The 27,311-nt window shown below is 51.4% G+C and overlaps 1 protein-coding gene across 4 annotated transcripts; it reads right to left on the bottom strand.

Annotated features, from left to right (window-relative positions):
• Nucleotides 1-529: 529 nt before the first annotated feature.
• On the bottom strand, nt 530-26,983 carry LOC125415387 (small integral membrane protein 10-like protein 2A). 4 transcript variants are annotated; one of them, XR_015737071.1, is made up of 9 exons: nt 26,098-26,589; nt 25,894-25,943; nt 25,432-25,550; nt 25,190-25,328; nt 24,295-24,441; nt 23,583-24,149; nt 23,057-23,338; nt 3,894-11,938; nt 531-2,326 (listed from the first exon to the last, which is right to left on the bottom strand). XR_015737071.1 is itself a non-coding variant. In XM_087903161.1 (8 exons), exon 1 carries the CDS (start codon nt 26,824-26,826, stop codon nt 26,590-26,592), a length of 237 nt encoding a protein of 78 aa, XP_087759287.1. In that variant the 5' UTR covers nt 26,827-26,983; the 3' UTR covers nt 530-2,326; nt 3,894-11,938; nt 23,057-23,338; nt 23,583-24,149; nt 24,295-25,328; nt 25,432-25,550; nt 25,894-25,943; nt 26,098-26,589. The 4 variants fall into 4 exon arrangements, 1 of the variants encoding a protein (XP_087759287.1); XM_087903161.1 differs by having other exon boundaries at nt 530-2,326; nt 24,295-25,328; nt 26,098-26,983; XR_015737072.1 differs by lacking the exon at nt 26,098-26,589 and adding an exon at nt 26,848-26,983 and having other exon boundaries at nt 24,295-25,328.
• Nucleotides 26,984-27,311: the final 328 nt, after the last annotated feature.

Genomic DNA, 27,311 nt, shown 5'->3' with positions numbered 1-27,311 from the left:
TTGCCACAGAGCCCATGCGGATTCCTGGGTCTGCGCCACCATCTGGGGTCCTGTTGGTGTCTGAGGGATGTGCTGTTGCCGGGGGCCCTGTTGATCTGGGAGGCCTGTGCAGCTAGGTTGGTGTCCTAATTGCTCCACTGGAAGCCTTGCCTGGCTACAGAAGAAGGCCAGTTCAGGTTCCATATCCCCACTACAAGAACTCTTCCCCAGTATCACCCTAGGAGATTCCTGGGGTTTCCATTGCAGTAGGTGTCGATCTCACCCCCCAAAATGCTCCCCAGTTACAGTTGTCTCTCCCAGTACTGTCTCCCTCCATCCTCCAACCTGATCCCTCCTGGTCCCATGCCTTCGCGCCCCGGACAACCAGGAAATATATTTTATTTCCCATTCCCAGGGAGTTTCATACATTCCCCCCCTTGAACTTTTCTTCTCATTCAGCCTGTCCGGGTATGTGGTTTGTAGCATGCTTACCCTTTACTTTACTGCTAATACCAAATGGCCGAGAAACACTTAAAGAAATGTTTAATGACTTTAGCCATCAAAGAAATGCAAATCAAAACGACCTTCAGATTCCAATTTATACCGATCAGGGTCGCTCAGGTAGAAAACACAAGTGACAGCTCAGGCTGAAGGGGATGGGGACCAAGAGGAGCAACCCCCCATTTGTGGTGTGAGTACAAATTTGTACAGCTACTTTGGAAGGCAGTGTGGCGGTTTCTCAGAAAACTGAGCAGGATCACTCTACCACAAGACCCAGCTATACCACTCTTGAGAATATACCCAAAGGATGCTCAATCTTACCACAAGGACACTTGCTGAACTGTGTTCATAGCAGCATTATTCATAATAGCCAGAACCTGGAACAATGTAGATGCCCCTCAACTGAAGAGCAGGTAAAGAAAATGTGGTACATTTACACGATAGAGTATTACTCAGCTGTAAAAAGCATTGGCATCTTGAAATTTACAGGCAAATAGGAAGAAAAATCATCCTGAGTGAGGTAACCCGGACCCAGAAAGACAAACTTGCCATGTGCTCACTTATAAATGGATATTAGCTGTTAAGTAAAGGGTAATCTTATTCTCACTTTTAATGAACCAATGTCTGGAATCTAAAGAGAAAGCCTCCCTTCACATATCACTCTCCATGTACCGCATTTTCTTCTCTCTAAATCTCTCCTCCATCACGAGGCTCAAGTGCATCCTTGAAGTCCCTTTGTTACAGTAAACCTCATTTCCAAAGGGCATTTATGCGTTAGCTTTCTTGTTGAGGACTTACCACTGTGGGCATTTACTTCTTTATGTCACCCTTTGGGTCGGTTGTGGTTTCCTCAGGCTCCAAGAAAATTAAGCCACAGGGCAAAGACAATTGCCTATTTTATTCACAAATTTCATGATAGAGCTGCGTCTGTGGCCCACAGGGACTTGCTAAACAAACGAGGAAAGGTAATCCTTACATCAGACTTTTGGCATAGCAAGGCTGATGGTGACCGGGTGGGAGCAATGAAAATTAGGGCTTCTGTGATAATGCATGACTGGTTTCCATCAGAGGAGCTGAGCAGAGATGGCAGGTGTTGAACATGGCTCAGGTGCACCTACTCACAGGACCCCAGGCACCCTGCGGGACTCTGAAGTGAAATACTTCCAGGAGCCACACCACTTCGAGAACACTACCTTGCCAAACTGTGGCTTAGTCGCATGAAGCCCATTACTACAGCGGCCACCACAGCTGCTGTTAAACACTGTCTAACCACTTAGTCGCCCGGCTTTCTGTTGAGTGCACCCTGAATTCGCTTGTACACCCAGGAACGCCTTTCTGTCCCAGCGCCTAAGCCAGAACTTAGTATTCTCAGGAAACACTGAAACAATATCTTTCCAACCATTCTTTGAATAGCCCAGGTTTCACAGGGCAATGCATTTCCATGATCGACCTATGGCAGGGGCATAAAGCTTAAGAGGCTCATGGTGCTCCTCTCAGCGCCTGCCATTGGCCAATAGGCACGTGGGTATTGTGAGCACATGGAGCGCTCTCATTGGTTGGTGGGTGGAACAATGCCCACTGGTTACCAGCTCCTCAGGAGAGGCTGTGGACTACCTTCTGCAGAGATGCTGGGGTGGTAGGAGGAGCCTAACTGCCCTGAGGACTGACCAGTCGCCATGTGGTACTGTCTCCCAGGAGTGAGGCAGAAGATCAGGAGGTGACCACATGCGGGTCACGATATCCAGGCATTCATGCTGCTATTGCAGTGGCTGTTCCTACTGCTGCATCAGGCGGTTATTCAGGCTGTTGCGTGGTGTAGTGTACTTATTTCAGTGGAAGATTGAATCTGTCAAAAGAGACCAGGCACAACTGGAAGGTAGTCCCCGGGCACACAGTGCCCTAGACTTCACTGCAGGAGACACTCCAGAGAGGCTGTCCTTAGCTGTGAGCACAGGCTACAAAAGATCATAGAGGCCTGCACCTGTCCTCAGTGGGACCGTGTCCACTTGTCAAATTCGCTTGGTGGGCCAATGCGGGAAGAATTTTGACCCATTTACACTAGCTAGGACACAAAATTTTCCTTAGAGCCTTTCTTATACTTCTGGGAGCAGCAAAGCACCCACATTTGAGCGTGATTCAGCATCGGTCTTGGTGTCTTTCCGATCCCTGCTCGTATTTGAGGCAAGAAGGGAGTCAGTCCCTGTTCTTTGCCAAGCCTGGGAGAGCAGGGGTCACAATTGTGTGATGCTCACTTTGTTCCCTGCAACTCGAATCTCACTTTTAGTGAGCACTCAAGCAGGGTAGGTGAAGGCCTGTGGGTGGGTGGGAACCTAGGGCAGTGTAAGAAAGTTGTCAGGGGTTTATGGTGTCCAAGCTGTTAAGTCATTCTAACTTGATCTGGTGTTTCGATTTGCTGGGCATGTGGTTAATATTCATGAGCGATCCTTCAAGAGAAGCCCCAGTCTTGCCATGTCAATCCTACAGCAATTTTTTCTGGGATGGCAGGAGCGTCAGAAGTTTGATGCCAACCTAAGCTGCATAATGACTGAGTCTCGGGCCTGTCTAGGGCCACGGTGTGAACCTTGGTCTCATGAAACCAAATCCATTCCCGGCATTATCTGGACGTAGTGCTGGCAGTGGAATCCAAAGTCCCCTGCATGATAGGCAGTCACTACACACCTGGGCAGAACACGCGGTCCTTTCCTCACACTGGAATTTTGACTCAAGGACTCCCTGTGTTGCCCAGGATGGCCAGGGGGCTTGATTTGTGGCTTAGGAAAGCCTTGACCTTTTGATCCTTCTCTGTCATTCTTTACAGACTGTGCCCATAGGCCTGCTTTTGGTGATTTTGTAAAATCTCCATAGCTGCCCCTCACTGTATTAGACAACACTTTACAGTAACTATTGTACTTGAAACAGTGTCTACCCACAGACCTTGAATTCTAAGGTGTATACGACACTCACAATAGTTGGGGTTGACATTTTTGTGCCTTTTGATGTGCACCCCAGAAATCAGGAGACATAATTTCCTAACATTGTCAGAGGACATGAAATATACTTGGGGCTACACAGACCATCATTTAAGGACACAGTGGTCATAACCAAGGCTATCTGGGTCTCAACTCATGCCCTTAACCAGGGTCCTTCTGTGCAAAGCATGGCACATCACGATTTGAACCTGTATATTCTACCTCCAGAATCCCGTAGAGTTCCCCTTTTTGCTTCCAGTCCCTTGCATGGGCTCCTCCTACCAGAAGCACCCTGTTAGCAGAAGGACTTGTTTGTGTACCGTATCATCGCTAAGAAGGAATTTTTGGTGTGGGTTATTGCTTCTCAGATTAATTCATGGCTCTTGCCATGTTCCCATTCACAGGTGAACCCAATATCAAGATTGCGAAGGGTATTGTGACTACCTGTGGGAATGATTATGGCTGGATCGAGGACTGTGTCTTCTTCAGCACTGATGTTGTGATCGGTTCTTTGCCGGTGCAAATTGGAGATAAACTCCTTGCATTTGTGGAGGAAGACAAAGTTCACATTATTAATTTTAATAAATGAATGTTGTGAGCAGCAGTAGTGTTTGCCCATGGTTAACTGACAATCCAGTCCCCAGGAATAGAGCTGTTCAGCATCCTATGAGCACATAGTTGACTTTTCACACAAATACATCGGTCTGACCCCTATGTTTGTGGGACCCTGTGATTCTGCAGAGGGGGTAAGACATCAGGGACCTGGCAAGATGATTGGGACCAAGATAGAGGAGCCCAGGGACTCAGGTATATGTGTGTGCTGGCAAATGGCATGTAGACCCACCACCAGGGCTGTTGGGAGTGCTGTTCTTATCAAGGTGTTCTGGAGAGCACTTAGTGACAAGCCTTGAATGTCACCTGAACCCCAAACCCAAGCTGGGTGTAACTCTGAGTCCCCCAGGAATCATCCTACTTGGGAAATGGTGGCCCCTCTTTGCACATCCATTTCTTTCTTGGCTTCTCCCTGAGACCCTGGCCTCTTTCTCACTCATGGCATCCATTCCACTATCCGCCCAGTCTTCAACCTTTACCCCCAGGCTCCTGGCTTCTTCCACATCCCGCTGTTGTGTTCCCCAGGAGCCTATTCTCCTCTAAACCCCTTGCCCTCCTGTGCAGCTTCCTCACCCTACCTCCAACATCATTCCCTGAACTTCCTGCCCTACTTGGAACTCTACTGCCCCGCTGCTTCCTTCCCAATCTCTGCCCTCCTCATCACTACCACCGTGTTCCCCAATCTTCTCAATGTGTGTAACCCCACATCTTCCTTCCCTGTCCTTCCCTGTCCTGCCCTGCCCACCTAGTCTGTGCTCCGGCCCTCCCTTGAGAGCCTAACTTTCAAAGCCTTCTGACATCTTCTCCCAGCTTCCTGCTCTCCCATAAAACCTTCTACTCTCCAGCACAGCCCCATCCCAGGAGGCTCCTGTCCTCCCCAGTTATCCCCCTTGTCATGTAAAGCCTGCATTCTCCCTAAGCCTAAAGCCCTCTCCATTCACAGGGAACATCCTGAAGCCTCCTACACTCACCCTAGACCTCTTTCCAAGCCTCTCGCTGTCCCTTTAACTACTGGCTCCCTTCCCAGTGTCATGTACTCTTCCTAAACCTTATACCCTTCCCTGGGTTCCCCAAATCCCAGTGCCCACTGCCATGATAAACACACTCCGAGTGTCTCCCCAGCCTGGTGCCCAGTTCCCCCTTTTTTACCCTTCTTTGAACAGCATTCCTAATTCTCAAGACTCCTACAATCTAGTTGAACCCCATCACCTGAACCCAGCTTCCATTCCTCCCCAGCGTCTTCTGCACTGCCATCTAAATTTCTACTACCCACCCCAACCTGCAGGACCCTCTCTGCCTTTCTCCAACTGTCTGTCCTCCTGCAGGCACCCACCATTAGTTTGAGACTCCTGTCCCTACTCTCAGATCATCTACAGAGCTCTCGTGCTCACTTCATACCCTGAGGCGCCTGTTCGCCTTAGTCAATTTCCGGGATCCTCCCCTGGCTCCTGGGAGACCAGAGCTCTCTGCCCTCTGCCAGACACTGTTGTTACAATCGCTGTCAGTTCCACATACCACAAGGCTCCTGGCTCCCATCCTTCCCGGTCTCCTACACCCAAGCATTCTGCCATCCTCTGAGACCCTTAACATTCTGAACCCTGATCTTTCTACCCCCCTTCTCACCCTATTGTCTTCTTTCAGTTTCTGGGTCCCTATGGCTCTCTGAGCTCATGTTAATCCTCTTGCTCTCCCCCCCAGTTCCTCACTTTCTGAAGCGTCTAGCCTTTATCCTCAACCGTCTAACTTTTCATTCTAGATTCTGGGCTCCTCTATGAACCCTGCCATTTATTAGCCTCCTACCGTATTCCTTGAACCCTGTGACCACCCCCTCAGAGCCTTCTGCCTTTTCCAGAAGCCTGTCATCCTTGGCCTCTAGCTGTCCGACCTAGACTTATGGCCTCCACTAGAGCATAGATTCCTGAACCTCCTCAGGGCCTATCTAGCCAACAACAGGCCTGCTAGCTCCCAGAGCCTCCAGCCACATACCTGGTCCCCACCACAGATCTATCCTCCACTTGAGCCTTTCACCCAAATTCATATTCATTTGTTCCTCCAGATGCCCTGCCTTTCCTCTAGTTTTATGTGTTCCCTCTCAGCCTTTCCTTCCACCAGTTTCCTAAGCTATACTAACCACTCTGTGGCTCCTCCTTAGACGTTCCTTCTCCCATAGCTTCCAAAGTTTTCATCAACTTCCTGCCCTGCACAGCACCCCTAACCTTCCTAGTGAGCCTCTTCCTTACCCTCCTCCACCCCTAGCATCCCATGCTACAACTGAGTTTCCTCATTACTTTCTGTTCCAACCACCTTGAGAGTAAACTAGAGTCTTCCCAAGCCTCTTGCCCAAAGTTTCCAGTTTGTATCATGGACCAGGTTCCTACAGCCTCCCAAATTGCCTGGTGTCATCCCCACCCTCGTAGACAACCCGTCACCCATTCTGATGACTGATTCTAGCTTCCTACAGCCTCTCAAGCCTCCGGCCCTCTCCTCCTCAGCTTGTTGTCACCTTTGTCTCCCTCCTGTTCTGTTCTCCAGGTGTCTGCCCTCCCCCCGTCTCTCACCATTTCAGAGGCTGCTGCCTTCTTCACCAATCTTTTCCTACACAGGATCCCTTCTGGGTTTTGCAAGCTCCCCATGAGCTGCCTACTTCCTCCTCCAGGTACAGATCTCCCTAAAGATCCTCAAGAGTCTCCTTACTCATTCACCTCATTACCTCATGCACACCTTTGTTCTGTTTATCACTCTCCCCTTCTAGCAGAACTGTCCACCCTGTGTGAAAGACACTTCTGACTATATCAATGTTAACCAAGTGCTTGCCTGGCCCTCGGGGAGTCCAGAAGAAGGCATAATGTCTGTTGCCCAAAACTCTGAGAAGAGTGTTGAATTGGACCTGGGTAGTGTAGAGCAGACAATTTTCCTAACAGCCGAGGCATTTTTCTGGTCCCAGATATCCCCTGACTCTCAGAGTTTTGGCACTGCTCTGTAGCCTTCTTTCCTCTCAGGCTCCAACCTTTCTGTGAGACTTCTGCCCTCCCTTCCGTTTGTTTTCACTTCCTCATTTCCTGCCAGCCTCCTCTGTAACACCCTGGCTTCCTATCATAACCTCATCCTCACGCATAATCCAACTTCCTTGACTTTCTTTTTATTATTATTATTATTTTTTGTTGTCTTTTAAGACAGGGTTTCTCTGTAGCTTTGGAGCCTGTCCTGGAACTAGCTGTAGACCAGGCTAGCCTCGAACTCACAGAGACCGGCCTGCCTCTGCCTCCCAAGTGCTGGGATTAAAGGCGTGTGCCACCACGGCCGGGCGTTCCTCCTTGACTTTCATATTCTACCTCCTGTTGACCTACAACAGATTTCTGTCCTCCTTCCTAGGCTTGTGTCCTCCCCTGCAGTTCTGCCCTTCATCAAAGCCACTTCCCAACCCTCTGTGCCTACCTGCCTGGCTCCGAAGCTAAGCATTTGACTCCCCCCAGCCCAGGTTGCTATGATGCCCTGTTGCCCTCAGGCAACCCTAATCCTCCTTTCCCCTAGACTCAGGTCAAACTTGAGAACTACAATGGCCTCCTTCTTTCAGAACCCCTTGATCCTTCTCTCTGCTGCTGCCCTGTCCTTATAAACTGTCACACGTGGCTCTCCTCTCCAGCCCCCTTCCCTTAGCCGGCTGTCCCATGTCTCTTGTCCTCTGTAGCCTCTTCCTCCTCTGTGCTCCTAGCCATTTCTTCTCCCTGAACCTCAAGCCAGTCTTTTACCTCACCCCAGTCTTTTGTCCTCCTGTTGCGTGTCCTGCCCTCAGCAGCAGCACTATGCCTGTGAAGAGCTCTGAACCTCTTCTCAGGTTTTTGAGCTCCTGTGATCAGTCTGCTCTTCCACATGGACCCCTAAGCTCTCAGAAACTTGCCCTTCATCTCAAGGACCTATGCTCCTTCGGTCATCGTCTAGCCTAGCACTATCTCTCTCACATTCCTGACTTACTCTGAGGTTCCTGTCCTGCACAGAGCCTTGCCAGCCTCCCAAGACTTCCCTCCTTTAATGTCGCCATTCAGAACCCTGACACCTAGATTCTGAATTTATCTTAGCCTTTGACCCGAGTCCTTTTCCTTTCCTCCTCCTCTCCAGTCATTTGTCCTCTTGCCCCAAGTCTCCACCATTTCAACCCAGAAGTTGGCCTTCCCCTGGACAGCTACATTGTCCTAATCAACTGACCTCTCTTCCCACCCTCCATACGCCTGCCTACAGTCTCAACCGATCCTCCTTGTCTGGCACACAGATTCCTAAGCATCCCGGAACTGCTTTTAGAACCCAGAGCCCTAATCTTCCCCCAGAAATGTACTTCCCTCCTCCCAGCCTCCTCATATGCCTTAAACAAACTACCCCATCTTTCACATCCTGTCCCCACACCACCAGCATTTCAACCTTCCCGACTTCTGCCATCACTTCCAAACTCCTGCCCCTCCCCCAATTTGCTCAGCCCTCCTTCCCTCAGGCATTCTGCCTTAGTGTCTTGCAGTTCCACTGTGCCTTATGCCCTCCCCCACACGTTCCTAGCCAGCTCCCCAGGATTCTGCTTTTCCCATCCTCATTCTCTCCCCTTGTAGAACTCTATACTCACCACCCTTCTGCCTTCCCAGAGCTGCACATCCTTCGCGGGAGCACTGGGCCCTCATGCCCAGCCTCTAATGCTCCTAACATATTTCCCAGTGGCCTCCCCCCCTGAGGCCTATTACCTTCCCCCTGAGCCTCCTGCCCTCTTGAGCAGACTTTGCACCCCTCCAGATTCTGGACCTAACTGCAGGCATCTTACACTTCTCCACAGATATTTTTGCCCACTCAGGCACCTAAAATCCATGATTTGAGCGGAAACCCATCTACCCTCAGGCACCTTCCCTCCCCCATAAGCTGGGTCCATTACACTAGCATTGGATCCTAAGCTGTCCTTGACTTCCTCCCTTCTGTCCAAGTCTCCTATGCACCCCAGATCCTCCTCTAAACCCTATTTAGAGGCCCACCCTCACCAGACCCTCCCTCCAGTACCCAGTTCTTGACCTATCACATGGGTAGGCTAAACTCTTCCCTATTAGTAAAACTCCCTGCCTTGAGAATCATTACACATTTTCTGTGAATGCCTGTGTATTTGTTCTAAGCAGCAACTGTATCCCTGGTCCCAGGATAGGCCAGAAGAGTGTTTGAGTTGCCCTGTGGATGGAGTTGCAGACCGTTGTGCGCCCCATGTGCCTGTCTGACATCAAACTGCGGGCCTGTGCAGGAGCAGGCAGCTCCTGGGTGCTGAGACAGACACCCAGCTCAAGAGTCTCCCAGGCTAACTGAAGGTGCGCATGTCTATTTGTTAGCCCACTTTCCTGCAGCAGGCTCCCACTTTTCTATGAGCCTTTATAAGCCCTCCCTGACGCGTCTTCTTCTCCACTGTTCACCCTTGTCCCCTCAGCCTCCTGCCTAACTCAGGCCTCCGATCATCCCCGTCATCCTCCTGCATGCATCTTCACTCTCCTTGTGGCCTCTCTCCCCATGTGGCATCCTGATCACCTGCACATACTCCTGTCCTGTGTAACTTTCTGCCCCTTCCAGTCACCTTACCCAATCTATGGGCCACTCCCCTCTGTGTGGGGGAAGAGAGCATTCTTCCCCCTTCCCTGGCTTCCTGCCCATCCCAGACTTTGACTCTTCCTGTACACAGGCACCCTTAACTCTATCTCATATCTTTTTTTTCTTACCCACATAGTGTCCACCACCCTGGTTCATGATCCTCTCTGCACCATGCATCTTGCTTTCTTCTCGAACTCCTACCCTTTGTACAAGACTGCAATTCCACAATATTAGTCATGTTTGTCCCCTTGACCGCCTCTCTCCTGCAGTCTCAGACTCCTGCTGTCCTCCCAAGCATGCAACCCTCCTGTCCCGCACTCTGCCCTTCCTTAGCCTCCTACAGTTTCACGATATTTTCTTCTCTATAGTCCCTGCCCTTCTGCCCTCATAACTTCATGTCTCTCTGCCTTTCTTCCCAGTCTGTGGTGCTCCTGGTGAGTGTCCCGTCCTCCTCAGGACCACTGTGCCCTGCGACACAGTGTAACACCCGATTTTGTGTTACCCCCTCGGTACAGTTCGGGCGCCACTGTACCATCCGCGAGTCGGGCAAGGGCCTGGAGACTGAAAGAACACAGAAGAGACCTGGGTCATTCGAAAGGAGATCAGTCCTCAAGATGCACCCCAGGAGCAGGGGCAGACCCGGGCCCTACACGGTAGTCACTGAATTTCCACACAGGCATCCATGCTACTGTCAAGAACCTGCCCTTCGACACAGACACCTATGATCCCAAACATTTGTCCTCAACTGCAGGGGCCTATGCCGAGCCTGGCCATCCTGTCATCTTCCTAGCCCGCAGTCCTCCCTTTCAATATCTTGTCTTCCCCTGCCTAGGCACGCCCCCCCACCTCCTGCCATCTAGATCAGAGTCTTGCCATCCTCCCCAGACTTCCTCCCTCCTTTGCACTCACTTTACTCAGCCATGATACCTAGATTTCTGCCTTACCACAGTCTCCAACCCAAGAGTCCTAAGCTTCCTGCCTTTTTCCCCAGGCATTTTCTCTCTTATGTGACATGCTGACATTTTAACACAGATGCTGGCCTTTACTCATCTAGATATCCTGCTCTTTGCCGATTGACGTCTTCTCTTTCTGTCTGCCCTCCATTCTAAGCTTCCACTGGATTTTTTTTTGTTGTTTTTTGGCCTTGTAGCAGACATTTCTAGATGCCCCAGAATTGGAATGCAGTGTCTTTATCTCCAAGAACTTCAGCCCAGCCTTCTCACCCGCTGAAAAACTGCTTTCCTCTCTCCAGCGTCATTCTTCTAGACCCAGCATTTCCAATCTTCCGGACTTCTGCCATCACTTCCAACCTTCTGCCCCTCCTCCTGACATCTCCCAACTCCCTGTCCATCCTGCATTCCCCTTTGTCTCCTGCTTTCCTACTGCGTACCCTGCCCTTCTTCCCATCCTTCTCCTGACCTGTTCCAGAGGCATTTCCTCCCCCTCCTCTTCTAGTCACATATCCTCATCATTCTTCTGCTTCCCCTGAGCCTCCTCCTCTCCTCAGGAGCATTTATCCTTCCTACCAAGTCTGGAACACTCCTGACATCTGCCACATGGTCTGCTCATCTCTCCATGGCTCTTGGGACCTACTGGAGCCCCTTACTTTCACCCTCAAACTCCTGTCCTCTTGCCTAGACTTGGTGTCCTTCGACCACCTCTGGATCTACCAGTGGACACCTTGCCCTCCTTCCCAGATAACTATGACCACCCCGAACCTCCATCCATGTTCTGATCCTGGCAACCTCAGACTTCTACTGCACCCATCTGTTTTCTTCTTGGCCAACCAAGCCTAGTTTCTGTTCTCCCTGACTAATAAACCTGTCTGCAGCACGTACCTTGCCTTTTTCTCAGGCCCCTAATAGCCTTCAACAACGCTCCAAATTATCTGCTTTTAGCTTCCCCATTTCCTTCATCCCTCTCTGATTCGTTACCCTCACATCACATCTTAAGCTGCCCTTGACTTCATCTGCTCTCCCCCAGACTCCAAACTTCCCCAGATCCTCCTCGAAACCTATTTGGGATCCCACCTTCACCAGAACCTCTTTCCAGTATTCAGCTCTCCAACCATATCATATGCATAATCTCTACTCTTCTCTATTAGTAAAAATTGCCCGCTCCTCAAAATAATTTTCTGTGATTAGCCTGAGTATGTGTTCGAAGCAGCAAGGGCACTCTTGGTCCAAGAAGAGGCAGAAGAGAACGCCGGATCCCCTGGGACTGGAGTTGTAGATTGTTATGAGATGATGTGGATACTTCCTGTTCCAATTTCCAGCCTGTGGAGACGCAGACAGTTATTCTGAGTGCCGAGACAGATGTCTAGCCTCCGACTCTCCCATTATCTGAAGTTGTGGCCCTATAGTAAAGCCAATATTCCTACAGCGGGCTCCCATTTTCTAAGAACCTTGTGCCCTCCCTCAAACTTGCCTTCTGCAATCCATCCAGATCCCCTCAGCCTCTTGCCAAACCAGGGCCTCTTAGCAAACTCCTTAGCCTCCTGCCTGTACCCTCAGCATCCTTACCCAGCACAGTGCCTCCTGCTTACCTCCACATACCCTGTCCTCCTCTCTAGCCTCCCTTCCATCCCCCTGCCATCCTACCCTCCACCAGAGCCTTCTTACATCTTGCTAAGAGCCCCTTGACCTCTGTTCAGGCTCCCTGCCCTCCTCCCTGTTGGGGGCTGTGAACCCAGACCCTGAATTTCTTGTTATGCTTGCAGCTGCTCTGAACAAAACAACTTGTTTTCCTGTGTTTGCAGTTACTCTGAGCATGAGACCCTCAGGAGTTCCTGATGGCAGGGGACTGGTTTCTGGTGGGTTTGACCAGGGTGTGGCTACCAGTTAAGGATCTGTATATAAGCGGTTCTGGAACGCAATAAAGGGGGCATTCTTGTTTCAAGGATGGCCCTTGTCTCTGTCTGTGTGTCTTTGTCTGTTTAAATCTCTGGGTTTTTTCCTGGCTTGTGTACAGTCTCCTAGTGCAGGCTCCGCACTACAGACATTGTACCGTAGTGCACGTAGTACAGACAGTACACCTCTCCAGCTTCTCACTCTCCACGTGGCTAGTGGCTGGGACCCTTCTCTGCAGCCCTCATCACCATTCTTTCCCACACCAACGCAGTGCCTAATCTCTGTGGATCATCCAATCCTGTCTTCCCCGCAGACTCATTTCCTTGTCAAACAAGACACCCACCACCCCTAGCCTTCAGCCCTCTCTCCCCCATGATCCTCTTGTTCACCACCTCCCTGACCTCCTGCTAGCCTGCCAATCAGGCAGTCTCCTCTCCAGCAGTTGGCACTCCACTTGCCTCCCACTCATTCATTAGCACTTGATTCTTCTCCCTTCCATGTGGCCCCCTCCCCTGCCTCCTGTCTTACTCCCCATCCTTTGGCCTCTGGGTGACTACCTTATGATGCTCCTTGAGTGCACTGTGTCCTAGAACAGTTTCTGAGTCATCCTTGTACCTCCTGTCTCTTAGGACTTCTGTCCTCATGTCCCGTCTCCCTGTCTAGCCTGACACCTAGACTCCTGCCTTATCTCAGATTCCTGTTCACAGCCCTGGGCCTTCTGTCCTCCTCCCCTGTTCTCTTAAATGTCATCCTTTGACATTTCACCTCAGACTTTTGCTATTCTTCAGCCAGCTACCCATCATCCCTTAGCAACTTGACTAGTTTCCTGCTCTCCATCTTCTAAGCCCCGACCGGATCATCCTAAGCTCCTGAAAACTCTTCCGGCCCTCAATATCCCACTCTTTCCAAACCTTCTCACTAGACCCAGAATGTGACCCAGTACTAAGCCTACTAACTCCAGCCCCAGTCCTAGGATTTCCAGTCTACCAGACATATGCCCCACAACCACCTCCATCCTCCTGCCCCAACTCATGAATCTGCCCAACCCATCCCTCCTGTAATCCTCCCCAGTTTCATGCTCCCCCACTGTTTCTGCCATCCTCCCCATCCACCTCCTCCGTGGTCCTCAGATTTCCATTTTCTCCTTTGCCATTCTTTTAGACACATGATATCGCCATCCTTCCCTCCTCCTGTATCTGCCTGTCCTCCTCCAGATCACTCAGCCCCCACCCCAGCATTCAATCTTTCTGCCCTCCTACTGTCCTTCCGGGTTTTCTCACATCCCCATACACAGCAGGACCTCCTGCGGCCTGCTACCCTAATCCAAGTCTCTGCTCCTCCTGTCCAGTCTTTGTGCCCCTCCTCAACCTCCTGACCACCAACTGAATCTCTTGAGCTCCCCCAAGGCGCCTGCACTTTTCTTGAGCCTCAAAGCCATGCCCTGGTACTGACACCCTCCCCAAGAGACACCTGCCCCCTAGTCTAGTCATCTCTTTCTTGCACAGAATCTTTTGCTACCCTTGACTTCCTGTCCTCCTTGTCAGCCTACTCCCTTCTCACGTCCTCCTCTATCCCTACCTGGTATCCCACCCCACACCAGATCCTCCTTCCTGTACTCTGCGCTTCAACCATGACTGGAGTAAACTAACCTCTTCCAGGTTATTAAAAATTCTCCATGTTGAAAATTTAATAAAATAGTCTTCTGTGGATGGAGGTTTGGCCTTCATGTGTTCTGAACACCAAATGCATGAATAGTTCCTGGGTGGGGGTGAGAAGAGAGTATTGAACCCCTGGAACTGGAGTCAAAGATGGTTGTGAGCCTTCATGTGGGTGTTTTGAATCAAACCTGTGTCCTCTAAAGGAACAGGAAGTTGTCATGACTGCTGAGCTATGCCTCCAGCTCCAAACTCCCCCAGTTGGTCTGAACTTTTGGCCCTAGCCTGCAGCCCTCTTTCTTGAAGCAGGAGCCCATCTTTCCCTAAGTTTTCTGCCCTACACAAAACTCTCTTCACCTCCCCTGGGATTGCTGACCTCCTCAGTCTGCCAACCAGGCCCTCCTAACAAAACCCTCATTTTCCTGCCCTCATCTTCTCCCTTACTTCCTACCATGCCTTGCTTGCCTCCATACACGCCTGCCCTCCTCTCTAACCTTCTTCCACCCAACAGAGTCTCCTGTCACCTTTCCAGGCTTCCCGACTTCCCCCCCCCTCCATGAAAATAGTACATCACCCAGCCTCCAGAGCCCCTACCCTCTTGCCTTCCATTGTGGAAACCTACGCTCACACAGGCCACAGTGCTATCCTCCTACTCGGCTCTGCTCAGTCTCCAAACCCTGACGGCCTCTGGTCTCCTAGGCACATGCTCAGCCTCCTGTCCTCCTGAGTGGAGTCTTGCTATCCTCAAGAGACTTCTGCTCTCCTTCAAGGTCTGCCTACACAGCCACGATGCCTACACTGCTGCCTTCCCTCGGCCTCTAACCTGACACCTTAGCCCTCCACCCCAGTCATTTGTCCTCATGCCACCGAGCTTCCGGCATTTCAGCCCAGATGGTGGTCTTTACCCAGAAAGCCACAGTCAACTGACCTACTTTCTTCCTTTCTGACCTCTGGCTCCCAAGTCTAAACTGGATCTTCCTAGGTTGATACACAGAATCCTAAGCAGCCTGGGACCACTTTTGGAGCTGTGTCCTACTCTCCCCACGGACCCCCTTCTATCCTTTCAGCCTTCTCACTTGCCCCAGAGTCCTGCCCTCTATCAAACATTCTACCCTGAGACTGAACACTCCAGTCTTCCAGATTTCTGTCATCACCCCCAATCTCCCAATCCTACCAATGATATCAACGCATGTCCTGTCCCTCCTGCATTCCCCCGTAGTTTCTTGTAATCCATTTCTCCTGCCACCGACCCTACTGCCTACTAAAATAGTCCCCAGGCTTCTGCTTTTCCTATTCTGATTCTGATTCTTCTCACTATTATCCTCTATCACCATCCTCTGCCTTCCCATATCCTCATACAAACCTCAGGAACATTTGCTTCTCATTCCCAGCCTACAACGCTCCTGATAGTCTCCCTGTCGAGGACTAGCTTCAACTGGATTCACACGTCCCAGGGTAGGAGCACGAGGATTAGAATTATTAAGCAAAAAAGAACAGAGGTAAGAGACAAAACACAGAACAGCATCAGGCAGGACATTAAGTGAATACTGAATCACCCCTTTATTTTCCACATATCTTTTTATACCCCACTCCAAAAGTGGGGAGACAACAGACTTCATCAACATGATACAGAGCATCTCTGACCCTTGGTCAAGGTGGAGTGGATACACCTGTATACTCAAAATACTAAATAACCACTCTAGGTCAGGACCTCTTGTTTTGTACCCATTTGTTGTCAACAACTTTGAAAGAGCAAAACAAGCTCGGACTCTCTGACCTCTGGTCAAGGTGGGCCCAGATACCTCCCTAGTCCACTTGACCTACTCAGGACCTCATGGAGACTACTACCCTCACTCCAATTCTCCTGTCTTCCTGCCAAGACTTTGCGCCCCTTTATAGCTTCTGGTTCTACCAAGGGGCATTTTGCCTTCCTCAGGAGATTTCTTTGCCCAATCCCAAGCTTCCAATTCAGGCTATCCCTGGAGCCCTCTCCTCCACAGACAACTTCTCTTGCCTAGGCTCATTAGGTTCCCATAACGTTCTAAACTGCCCGAGACTTGCTCCTCTTCACATTTCCCTAGATCCTCCTGTATCTGCTTTTTAAAGTACCACCATAAAACAGTTCCTCATTTCAGGTCTTGGTGCTTCGACATTCAGAGGAATAAATTAAACTCTCTTTTCTTAGCAAGAATTCATCACTCTTCAAAACCATGAATTTTCCTTCAATGGCCACTTTGCCTATGTGCACGACCTTAGTGCACAAATGTTCCCAGGATAGTGTGGAAAACATCACTCGCTCCTCTGGGACGAGGATAGGGTGTAAAACATCACTCGTTCCTCTGCTGTGAGCCCCATGTGGATCCTTCGAATCAAACTTTGGGCCTATGGAGGAGCAGAGAGTTGTCCTGAGTGCCGAGTCAGATGTCAGGTCCCAGACTCTCCTGGTCTGTCCTCAAGCAGATACAACAGACTCCCATTTGTCTGTGAACCTCTGCCTGCTCTGCTACGTGTCGTTTCCTCCACTCTTCACCCTGATTCACTCAGCCTCCAGGCTAAGTCCTCCTTCTCCTGCCTGCCCGCATTGTTTCCTGCTTAGCTCACATAATCCAGTCCTCCTGTCTAGGCCTCTGCTGTTTCCTGCCATTCTTCCATCCACGCAGCTTCCTGGTCTCCTACAGAGAGCTTTCTGGTCTCTTCTCTAGCTTCCTGCCCTTACCCAATTTGATCCTTCCTCTAGACTGGAACCCTCCCCAGAATCACTCATCTGCATCATTCTTATAAACCCAGCTTAGTGCCTACAGTCCCAGGTTCATGATCTCCTCCTGAAACATGTCGTGTGCTTTTCTCTCAGACTTCTGTCTTACGACCAGGGCATCAGACTCTCGTAGTCAGATTGCTTCTCATCTCCTAGATTCCACTATCTGTTGCAGCCCTGTCCTCCAGATACCCTGATATTTCTCTAGTACTGTGCCCCTTATCTCTAGCCCCCTACTCTCCCGTAGCCTTCTCTTCTCCTCCCTGGCACTTGCGTACTACCCCGCCCTGGCCACCTAGGCTTCTCATATATCTGACCTCCTGCCTTACACACTCCCCCAGGCTTTTTGTCTTCCCTGTGAGTGTCCTGCCCTCCTCAATAGCACTTTGCTCTCAGACAGTCTCTTAATTTCCAACCAGGCTTCCATGCTTCTGCCAAAGCCTGCTGTTCCTCACAGATGCCTAAGGCCCCAGAAACTTGTCCCCCACTCTGGGGACCTGTGCTCAGCCTGCTATCCTCCCTTTCAATATCCTGTCTTCCCCTAGATTCCTAGGCACTTCCTGAGGGTCCTGTCCTCCTGAGCAGTCATGCCCTCATCCACAGACTTCTCCCTTCCTTTCCGCTCTCCCTACACAGCCTGCTCCCTACCATTCTGCCTTACTTCCACCTCTGGACTATGACTCTGGAGGCCCATTTCTCCTCCCCAGCAATTTGTTACTCCCGAGGCTCCAACCTTTCAAAACGAATGTGGGCCTTTACCCAACCAGCCTTCATGTCCTCAGGCAAATGACCTCCTCTCTACATTTCTGCTCTCCACTGGCTAAGCCTCCACTGGAACACCATGGCCTGAGATCCAGATTCTTAAATACCCTGGGACTGCTTCTGGAACTCAATGCCCCACTCTCCCCCAGGAGCTCCCTTCCCACCCCATTCTTCTCACTTACCCAAGACTCCTACCCATTCTTGAGATTCCAACTCGAAGGTGCAGCATGTCCAACCTTCCAGACTTCTGCCATCACTTCCACCCCCTGTCCTCATGACATCTGCCCACCCAGTCCCTTCCCGCATTCGGCCTTACATTTCTTGCAATTCCTGTCTCCTGCCCTCCTCCCTATGGTCCAACTAACATAGGCCCCAGGCTTCTGTTTATTTCTGTCCTCATTGTCCTCTCTTCTAACTTCCTATCCTCAACATCCTGGACCCTCTTAGCGTCTCTGGATCATTCAACCCTCATCCCCAGCCCACAACTCTCCTGATATCTTCCCCAGGCTACTCATTTAATCATGTCGCTGGGGACCTCCTGAAACCTGCCACCCACAACCAGTCTCCTGTCCTCCTGCTCAGACTTTTTTAGAGATAGGGTTTCACTGTGTAGCCATAGAAGTCCTGAAACTTGCTATGTAGACCAGGTTAGCCTAAAACTCAGACATCTACTTGCCTCTGCCTCCTGGGTACCGTGATCAAAGATGTGCACCACCAATCCCAGCTCCCTCCACTGCTTTTTGACCTGCTAATAGACAACTGGAACTCAACACAAGACTTCTTTGCCAAACCACCTAGATTCTAATTCCTGCTTTGACCCTGAAAGACTCCTCTATAGGTGCCTTTCATCCTCCCTAGTCTAAGCCTTTCACCCTGCCATAGCACTGCCCCCTGCCCCCTAGTCTAAGCCTTTCACCCTGCCATAGCACTGCACCCTGCCCCCTACCCCCTTCCTTCTACCCCAACTCCCCTTTCCCCACATCCTCTGCTAAACCTTATTTAGAATCCGCCCTCACCAAAACCTCTCTCCAGTACTTGGATCTCCATCTATTGTGGGTGTAGGCTAAAACACTCCCTAAAAGGAGAGGAAAGGGAGGGAGGGAAGCAGAGAAAAATATAGAGCTCAATAAAAATCAATTTAAAATAAAACCCTCTCCCTAGAATCATTGTAAATTTTCTATGAATGCCTGTGTATATGTTGTAAGCAGCAACTGCATCTCTACCGCAGGATGACTCTAGCTATCCTGTCATTGTCCTAGCCTACTACCCATTCTCTCAAACTCCTGAGTTCCTCTCTTCTCCTAGGAGCACCCCAAGCATCCTGTCCTGCTCAGTCTCACCACCCTCCTCAGACTCCTCTGTCCTCTCCAGTCTCCCTATACAGCCCTGATAGCTAGACTTCTTTACCTCAGTCTCTGACCCAAAATTCCTGAGAATCTTGCCTTCCTCTCCAGGCATTTGCCCTCTTTGTCTCAACTTCCCGACATCTCGATCCAGGTGGTCGCCTTTTCCCAGTCATCTGCGCTGCCCTTGGTCTTCTGACATACCTTCTATTCTCCATCTGTTAAGTTTCAATTGGATCCCCTGGTACTCAGATTCCTAGATGCACTCATCTGCATCTGGTCCACAGTGACCTATTGTCCCAAGGAACACACTTCTATCCTATCTGTTTTCAACAGGAGAAGTCTTCAATCCCTATCCCCACCACACCTAGCATTTCCAATCTTCCCAATTTTGACAATCACTTCCCACCTCTGGCCCCTATCCATGACATCTGCTTAACACTCTCCCTCTAATTCCATCTTAAATTTTAGCAGTTCAACTGTGTCTCCTGTCCTCCTCCCCTTATGTTGTCCCAGAATCTCATTCTCACCACCCTGCAGTGTCTACCTCTTCCCTTCACCTCTACCCTGTCCCTGAGCTTCCTGCTCTCTTCCCCAAACTTCTTTTGTCCTGATGACCATTATGCCCTTTTAGGGCACCTTCTCCTCTTCATCTACATTCTATTCTCCTGTATTCTACCACCATCCTCACCATCTCTCTCTCCTCTTCAGTCCCCTGTATGAATATTAAACCTCCTGTAGCCTAGGCTCCATTTTGCTTTGTCACCATGGTTCTGCCCTTCTGCCCAGACTCTTAGGTTCTTCCTAAACTTCTTTCCTTTGCATTCTTCTGTCCTCCTCTTCATCCTCCGACGTTTGCCTGAGTCTTCTGCCCTGCTCCCTCGCCTCTTTCATCCTACTTGCTAGTCTCCCTCCTACTCTCCTCTCCATCTTACCCTTAGGTTGAGTGTGTGACTCTCTCCTCATGCATCTAGAACCCTTGGGTCCTCAACGTCTCTTCTCTACCTTTCTATGTCTGTATCCCCTTTCCCCTCCCCAGAGTCCTGTCACTCCCTATTCTCTGCCCTCCACGTTGAAGCTCCTACCCTACACATCAGCCTCCTGCCCAGCTCCTAGCTCCCCTTGATTCTTCTCTCATACCCTCGTGTCCGTCATCTCTTCCAGGGCTTTCTGTCCCCACCAGCTTCCTACCCTCACTCTGGGCCTGTTGTCTTCCTCTCCCAACTCCCACCTTCCCCTTTAACCTCAGGCCCTTCTCCATGTCCTTCTCTATAAACTACTATTTCTTCCCAATCCATTGGCCAGTATCTACCTCCTGCTCTGTAACAAATGTTCTTAGATACCCTCACAGCTTCCTGTTCACCTTCCTCATCATCCTCATCCTTCCTTCTCTCAGGCCCATGCCTTCACCGAAGGGGCTTGCTCTCCCTCCCTCCAATCCTCTCCCCCTGTCTTCCTCCCTCCCTCAGAACCTGCTCTCACCCTGCTTCCTTTCCTCCATCGGGCGTTCCTATCTTTTTCCAGGTCTTCTCTCCTCAGATCCATCCTTCCACTCTCATCTACCCACCCCCTTACTCCTGACATCTCCGATTCTTATTCCTTCTCCATGATCATCTGGCACTCTGCATCCCTAGGCCTTTCCTTAGTCGCCAACCATACCATATGCCTTGGGCTTTGTCCTCATCTGCAGATTCCTACCCTGAGCCAGTGTGTGTGTGTGTGTGTGTGTGTGTGTGTGTGTGTGTGTGTGTGTGTGTGTGTGTGTCTTCCTGATCAGCCTTGCTTCCTCTCTGTGTTAATCCCCAACTCTGGTGCCTTTCACCCTGCCATCCTGTCCTGTCAACCTTCTAACTGTTCTCAGCATCAGGCCCATCTCCGGGATGCTTTCTCTCCTCTGTACACTTAGTTCTCCCGCTGCACACACAGACACACACACACACACACACACACACACACCTAGTGCCTAGCTCCAAATTTTCTATCTTTTGAGCATCTTGCTTTCTCCTCCACTTCCTATTCTAAAGTGAACCATCTTCAGTGTCCTACCCACCCTCTGAGGCTCCATGTTGCTGTCCTTGTTCTATAATTCTGACTCTTACCTGGAACCTCCCCTTCTCCTCAAGCCTCTTGTTCTTCTCTGGATTATAACAATCCTTATCTCCTCCCTTGCCTCCTGTCTTGTCTCCAGCTTTCTGCTCCTCTTCTCTAGATTTCTGCCCTCCCCAAGCCTTCTATCTTCCCCTAACCCTTCATTTTCCTTTACCATCTATTTCATTCCTGATTTCATCCTGAGCTCCTGGGCCCCCTCCTCAACCTTCTGGGTCCCCCAGACCCTTACAGTGCCCTGAGCCTCTGTCCATATCCCAATTTTCTCTCATGTACGCTGCCTTCTCCAGCTTCTGCTCTCCTTTATTCTCCTCTCCATACTCCCACAGTTTCTCAGACCCCACCCCCGACTCCTGCAGTATTCCTTAGCTTCCTGCACACTTCCTAGGCCTTCCTCCCTCCACAGTCCCCTCCTTCCCTCTGGCCACAATTCCTTCCTCAATAGACTTACACCCTGTAACATCATAACCTCCCCTGAACCTCCTGCCCTCCTCACCCACCATTTGCCCTTCCCCCACCCACTAGCAGTCCTCACCAACCTGAGGCCTTGCCTTCTCCTTCCTCCCAAGGCTCCTTCTTCCCTACCTAGCCTTCCCTACCTAGCCTTCCACCTCTCACATCCTTCCTCATTCTGTTCTCCTCACCCATGTGTCCTTCTCACCAGCCTTCTCTCCAGCCTCTTGGCCCCTACCTCCCGAAGTCTCCCCTCCCTTCCCAGCTCCCAGCTGTCCTTTCAGTCTATGCCTCAATCTCAGTCTTCTTTCTGCTTTCACGCAGCCCTGTTCTTCTTCCCTCAACCCAGCCTCATACCCTCTATGACCCCTGCCTTCTTCATCACGGGCTGTCCCCATGAGCCTCCTACCGCTCTCCTCACTCTGCTGTGTTCCTTCTCAGCTTCCCGCCAAGCTCCCTACCCTTCTGCCCTATCCCAGATACTCATTCTCCCCTCCAGCCTGTTGTGCACCCCAAAATTTTCTGCCCTCCCAAATCCCATGACACGCCTGTTTCTTGTCCAGCTTACGTTTCTCAGTCTTCTGTGTTGCCCACCAGACACCACCTTCCCTTAACAGTACGGCCGTCAGTCCTTGCCCTCTGCCCTCCCTAGTATTTGTCTCCTAGCTCTGCCTGCCTTCCCCTCAGCCTCATACAGTCCCTGAGCCAGCTGCTCTGTCTAACACATCCATACCTTCTTCTGATCCTTCTCACCTGGCTCACGTACTGTATTCTTGAGCCTTCCGCTCTCTTCCTCAGTGTTCCAACCGTCCCCTGTGCCTCTGGTCCTCCTTCTAAACCTTCTGCCCTCCCCCAGCTACCCCTTTCATCCCTGACTTCCCCTTTAACCTCCTACCTGCCTCTCTAGCCTTCAGATCCACTCTATGACCCTCCTGCCCTCCTCACAATGCAACCTTTCCTCTAGCCTCCTGTCCCTTTTTAGAGTCTTCTGCATGGCCCATCCTCCTATCATCCCCCACCCTACCATCCCCCCAGCCTGTTGTCACCCTTCCCAGAATCCTACACCCCATGAGCTTCTTACCTTCTACACCACTCTTCTGCCCACCTCCCCAGCCTTCAGTCGTTCCTACCTGACCTCATGAGACTCCTGTGTATCTGCTCAGCTTTTTGCCTTTCTCCTGAGTTTTCTATGTTCCCCAAGGTCTACAGTACCCCCCCCCCGGAGCCTCCTGTCCTGCTCTACAGCACCCAGGAGTCTACTGTCCTACTCCTGAGGCTTCTACCATACCACAATAACTTCCTGACTTCCTCTAGCCTCCCACAATGCATTTGAGCCTCATGTCACCTTTCCTGCCTTCCTGGGTGCCCTTGTCCCAACCCTCACAAGGAGGTCTCTCACAGTCTTGCTGTCTGACCTCCCTGAGTCTCCTCCCCACTGAGCCACCTGCCCTCTTGCTAAGCCCCACCTCACCTCAGCCTGGGGGCTCCTGGTTTCTCTGGTAACCCCTCAGAATGGAGTTCTGAGAGAACAGAGGTAAAGTCATGAGAGAAAAGCAGGATCCAGCTCCAGCTTGTGGCAGGTGGTTCATTTTGTCACGGGTTCCTCGCATGCTCCCGGGAAGACAGCAGTAAGGACTTTACCCCCTGCTCCTGCAGATGAATCTCTGGGTTGCACAGAGTGGCCTACAGAACATTCTTGCATTTCCCCTTTCTCTTCAGGCTCAACTTGAATTAAACACATTGAGTCCAGACCCTGGAGTGAAAGAGAAGCCTTTGGTTCAGCTTCTTTTTCTGAACACTGAATGACAACAACTATAACATTGTGGGCCTGCCTCAACTGTTGCCCACTGGGTGCAGGGAGAAGAGGGTGGTGGTCCTGTCAAGGAGGAGGCTCTGAAGCTTCAGTTTCCCTGCCCAGCTCTCTGGATGGCCCCATGGGCTTGGAGGGTGCTGTCCCGCACCCCACCCACTTCCCCGCCCAGGGTATGGTAAGGCACCTGAGAAAAACAGGAGGCATCCAGGCTGTATTTGGTGTACTGACTGGAGGATTTTCTTTTAACTCTGAGAGACAACAACATGTGGCAACATCAGAAACGACATCTCTGACCAGACGGCACTGACAGTGAAGAGTTCATCACACATGGAAGTATGTGGCCATCCAAGTCCAGTCTCTGAGCTGATTGACGCTCCGCTGCCTGCAGTACAGACAGCAAGGAGATAAAGTGCATCATGACCCCATCACACAGCCAGGCCATCCTGGAGGAAGAAAGGTAGCCAAGGGGGCATGGAAAACAGAGGCTCACAAACTACTCAGGGTCAGAATGAGACACACAAAGCAGAGTCCTAGTTCTACCCCCATCTCCTGGCCCAGAGTCCAGTCCATTGTCAGTGCCTCTGACCTCACACCGTAGCCCATGCCTGGACATGATCAGGGAGGGGCTTCCTGGAGCAGGAGGTCTAAGAAGGCAGGGCCTCTGTCTCCATACTCATTTCTCCAGTAGGTCAAGGTCCTTCTTCTAAAGTAAGGCCAGTAAACCTGTGAAGCTCCTCCTTAATCGTGCATTCTGCAATGTAAACATGTTCGCATACATGTATTTATACATACACAAAGCACTCAGTGAAACTTGGCAGAAGAAAGCTATCAGTTCTGAGCTGTGGGAAACAGCGGGGGGGGGGGGGCATGTAGTAACCACCATTCAGTCTGTGTACCTGAAGTGAGAGATATGGAGATCTTCCTCTGGTCCTTGACTCTTAGTGGACACTGAGGCCACTCTGTCCCTGGGGCCACTTAGTGTCTTGAAGGTTTCCATCCCAAGAACCGGATACATGGACCTCGAGCTATCAGTGCCAGAAGAACTGAGGGAAATAGGAGATGGGTGTCCCTTCAGTCATTCCCAGCCATTTGGGCACCCCACCCAAAGTCCCCTGTACTGTCCTAAACCCATCTGTATGATATTTCCCCATGTGATTCCAGGGATGGAGCTTCTAAGGCTGAGCACACAGAAACGGGGTGGTGCCAAGGCTCTCAAGATCTTCACTCTCCTGGTAGCAGCCAGAACCTAGGAACCACAATGCCATCATCACCAGCTGAGAGGTCTGCATCACAGAACTGCTCAGGAGCCCATAGTAAGCTCTAGGGAGGTGGGATATTTGGCTCTGTTGAGAGTAAGTGGCTTACCAGGGAGTTGAGATTCTATTACTAGGTCCTCCACCACAGCTATTCCTGTCTTCAACATGATTTCTTTCCATAGCACACTCCACAGAAAGGCAGATGCCCAGCTTCCCTAACCCACAGCCTCTCTTTCTCCCTAGGTCCCCTGGCAGCTCTCTACTCCCTCCCCACCCCAGCTTCCTCCCAGGTCATCAAGAAGACTGCAGAAGGGGTTGGGGAATGCAGGTCCAGGGCAGACTGAGTTTCCCCCTCTTCTGTGTGTAACAAGGGCAAATCCCAGCCCGGTCCTTGATGCCCATTGTGTTCATGAGATGAGAGAATACGCCTCCCTCACAGTGTTGCTAGGAGATATCAGTGCCTGAGGTACACTGGCATCTTTTCTGTGGCGGGGCCAGAAGACCTGAGCCACACCACCACTCTCTAAGCCTCTACCAGAAAGGCCCTTCCTCTTCTAGGCAGGTTCTTCACTCAGCTGCTCCCCGGGCTGCTCAGGAACAGAGGCAGGCATCTCTACATAGGGATCCATCTTGAAATGATCAGAGAAGGGAGCCATCACCAAGAAGACCAAGGCCTGAAAAAAAAAAAAAAGAGAAGTCTTCAGAGTTGGCCTCCTGTGCACTCTGCCTCTCCACCCTATCCTGACAGCAGCTGCTTGCTCCTGAAATCCTTCCTACTTCCTCAGATCCTGTGGCACACGGCTGCCAGGCTGCTCATGGCTGGAAGATGGGCTTCTGGGTCACACGAGTGTCATCGCAGGTGCTGCTGGGCAGACAGGGAGGATGGAAGAAGCAGGCTGTGGGGGGAAAGAGACCACTGTAACCAATATTTCCTGTTCGTTCCTGTCTGCAGAGGCAGAGAGCCTCAGGAATGTCCCCAGACCGGGTTAGGGGAGAAAGAGGGAGAGCAGGAGGAGCAGGCAGAGGACAGTCCCCTGCCCCATCCCCAAGAGTGCAGGAGGCAGTCTGGAGAAGGGCTGCATAAAGCAACAGAGACTAACCTTGGGCCTGCATGCAAATAAGGGGACAGACCTGAGCTTTGGTTCAGAAAAGAACTCTCCATTTTATCTGACCACCTGACATAGGGAGACCTATGGACAAACATTTACTCTTCTAGCACCTTCCTGGGGGCTCACTGACCCAATCCTCTGCCATTCCATTCAGGGTTCAGGTTACATCTCAGGAAGCTCCTACAAAAGAAAAAAAAAGAATTTGAGGCCTGGAAGGTGGGCGAGAGGGGCTCCCTGTCTGTGTGTTGGTGATGAGCTGACCCTCCAAGATGTCATAGCCACCCAATACCCTATCATGGAACCACCACCAGGGACACGGGAGAGCCTTGCCTACCTTTTTAGTTTCCAAGCTTGGCTACGCAGCAGGTGTGCCATGGCGTATTCCCTATTTCCACAAAAGAGTTACACCCACTAGCCCCCATTCCAACCTGTCGGTGCCTATCTTCCTGCACAGGGCCTGGTAAATCCTGCGGTAGCACCCACTCTTTCGGGTTTTCCCTCTTTCTGGCTAATCGTAGGCAACAGGTTTGCCAGACTCTGGTGATTCTCTGGATTCCGCGGAAAATGACTAGGCTGTAAAGTTTTTTTGTTTTGTTTTTTGTTTTGTGTGGTATGGGATGCAGAACCGTGGGCCCTCCTCAGAGGCCTAAAATGGAGGGGCCCAGGCAGTCCCGTTTGCGCCCCCCGCCACAGTCCCTGGGCAGTAAGCGTCCCCATGGTCCTTTACGTGGCCGCCTGGCAGGGGTGGCGCGCGGATGGCGTGGGTGGCGCGGGTGGAGCGGATGGTGCTCTCCTCCCGGGGGCCGCCCCGGAGGGGAGCGATGGCTCACTCGATCCGCACCTGAAGGCGGACGTTGAGCATCACCGAGGCCACCATGTAGAAGTAGGGGAAGTTCACGCGCAGCCGCCAGGTCAGGTCGAAGAAGGTGAGCAGCGTGCGCGTGAGCCCCTGGCAGAAGGCGCTGTTGGAGCCGCGCGTCGCCGCCCAACGCGACAATCGCATTGCCAGGCCTGACAGGGCCGCAGCCGCAGCTGCAGCCGACAGGGCCGCAGTTATCGCCATCGGCCTGGCTCACCCGCTCACCTGCCACAGAGTCAGCCCAGGGCGTCACCCGGCACCACCCACGCTGTCAGCAGCCGTGCCCTCGGGCTCCCGGGTCCCTGCAGCACCCAGTGCTCCACATACCACCCCGCAGCCTCAGTTGCTTCTGGCCCTCTCGCCAGACCCGCCGCTTCTTGGCTCCGCCCCCTCGCCGCAGGCTCTGGAATGATTGAGAAGGAGACCCTGCAGCAGGCTCACAAAGTCGCCTCAGAGGTGAATTAAATGTCCAGCCCCCCTGCACTCTGAGACCAAGGCCTGGACTCTGCCTCTCATTACTAATGGCAGGTCTCTGTTGACCCCAGGCCCCCCTCACTAGACCACTGTGATCCAGTCCCACACAGTAAGAGTTCACCTTCACCTCCTTCCTGGTTGCTCAGTGCCTATTCCTGAGGACCAAGTGAATTAGAAAATACTAGTGCCAGAGTTGGCTCCTTTGAATCCCCTAG

This window comes from Myodes glareolus, chromosome X, assembly GCF_982192425.1.
Source record: "Myodes glareolus chromosome X, mMyoGla1.1, whole genome shotgun sequence".
Lineage (NCBI taxonomy): Eukaryota > Metazoa > Chordata > Mammalia > Rodentia > Cricetidae > Myodes > Myodes glareolus.
The sequence above is the reverse complement of the archived record's forward strand: the minus strand, read 5'-3'. Positions and strand labels throughout refer to the sequence as shown.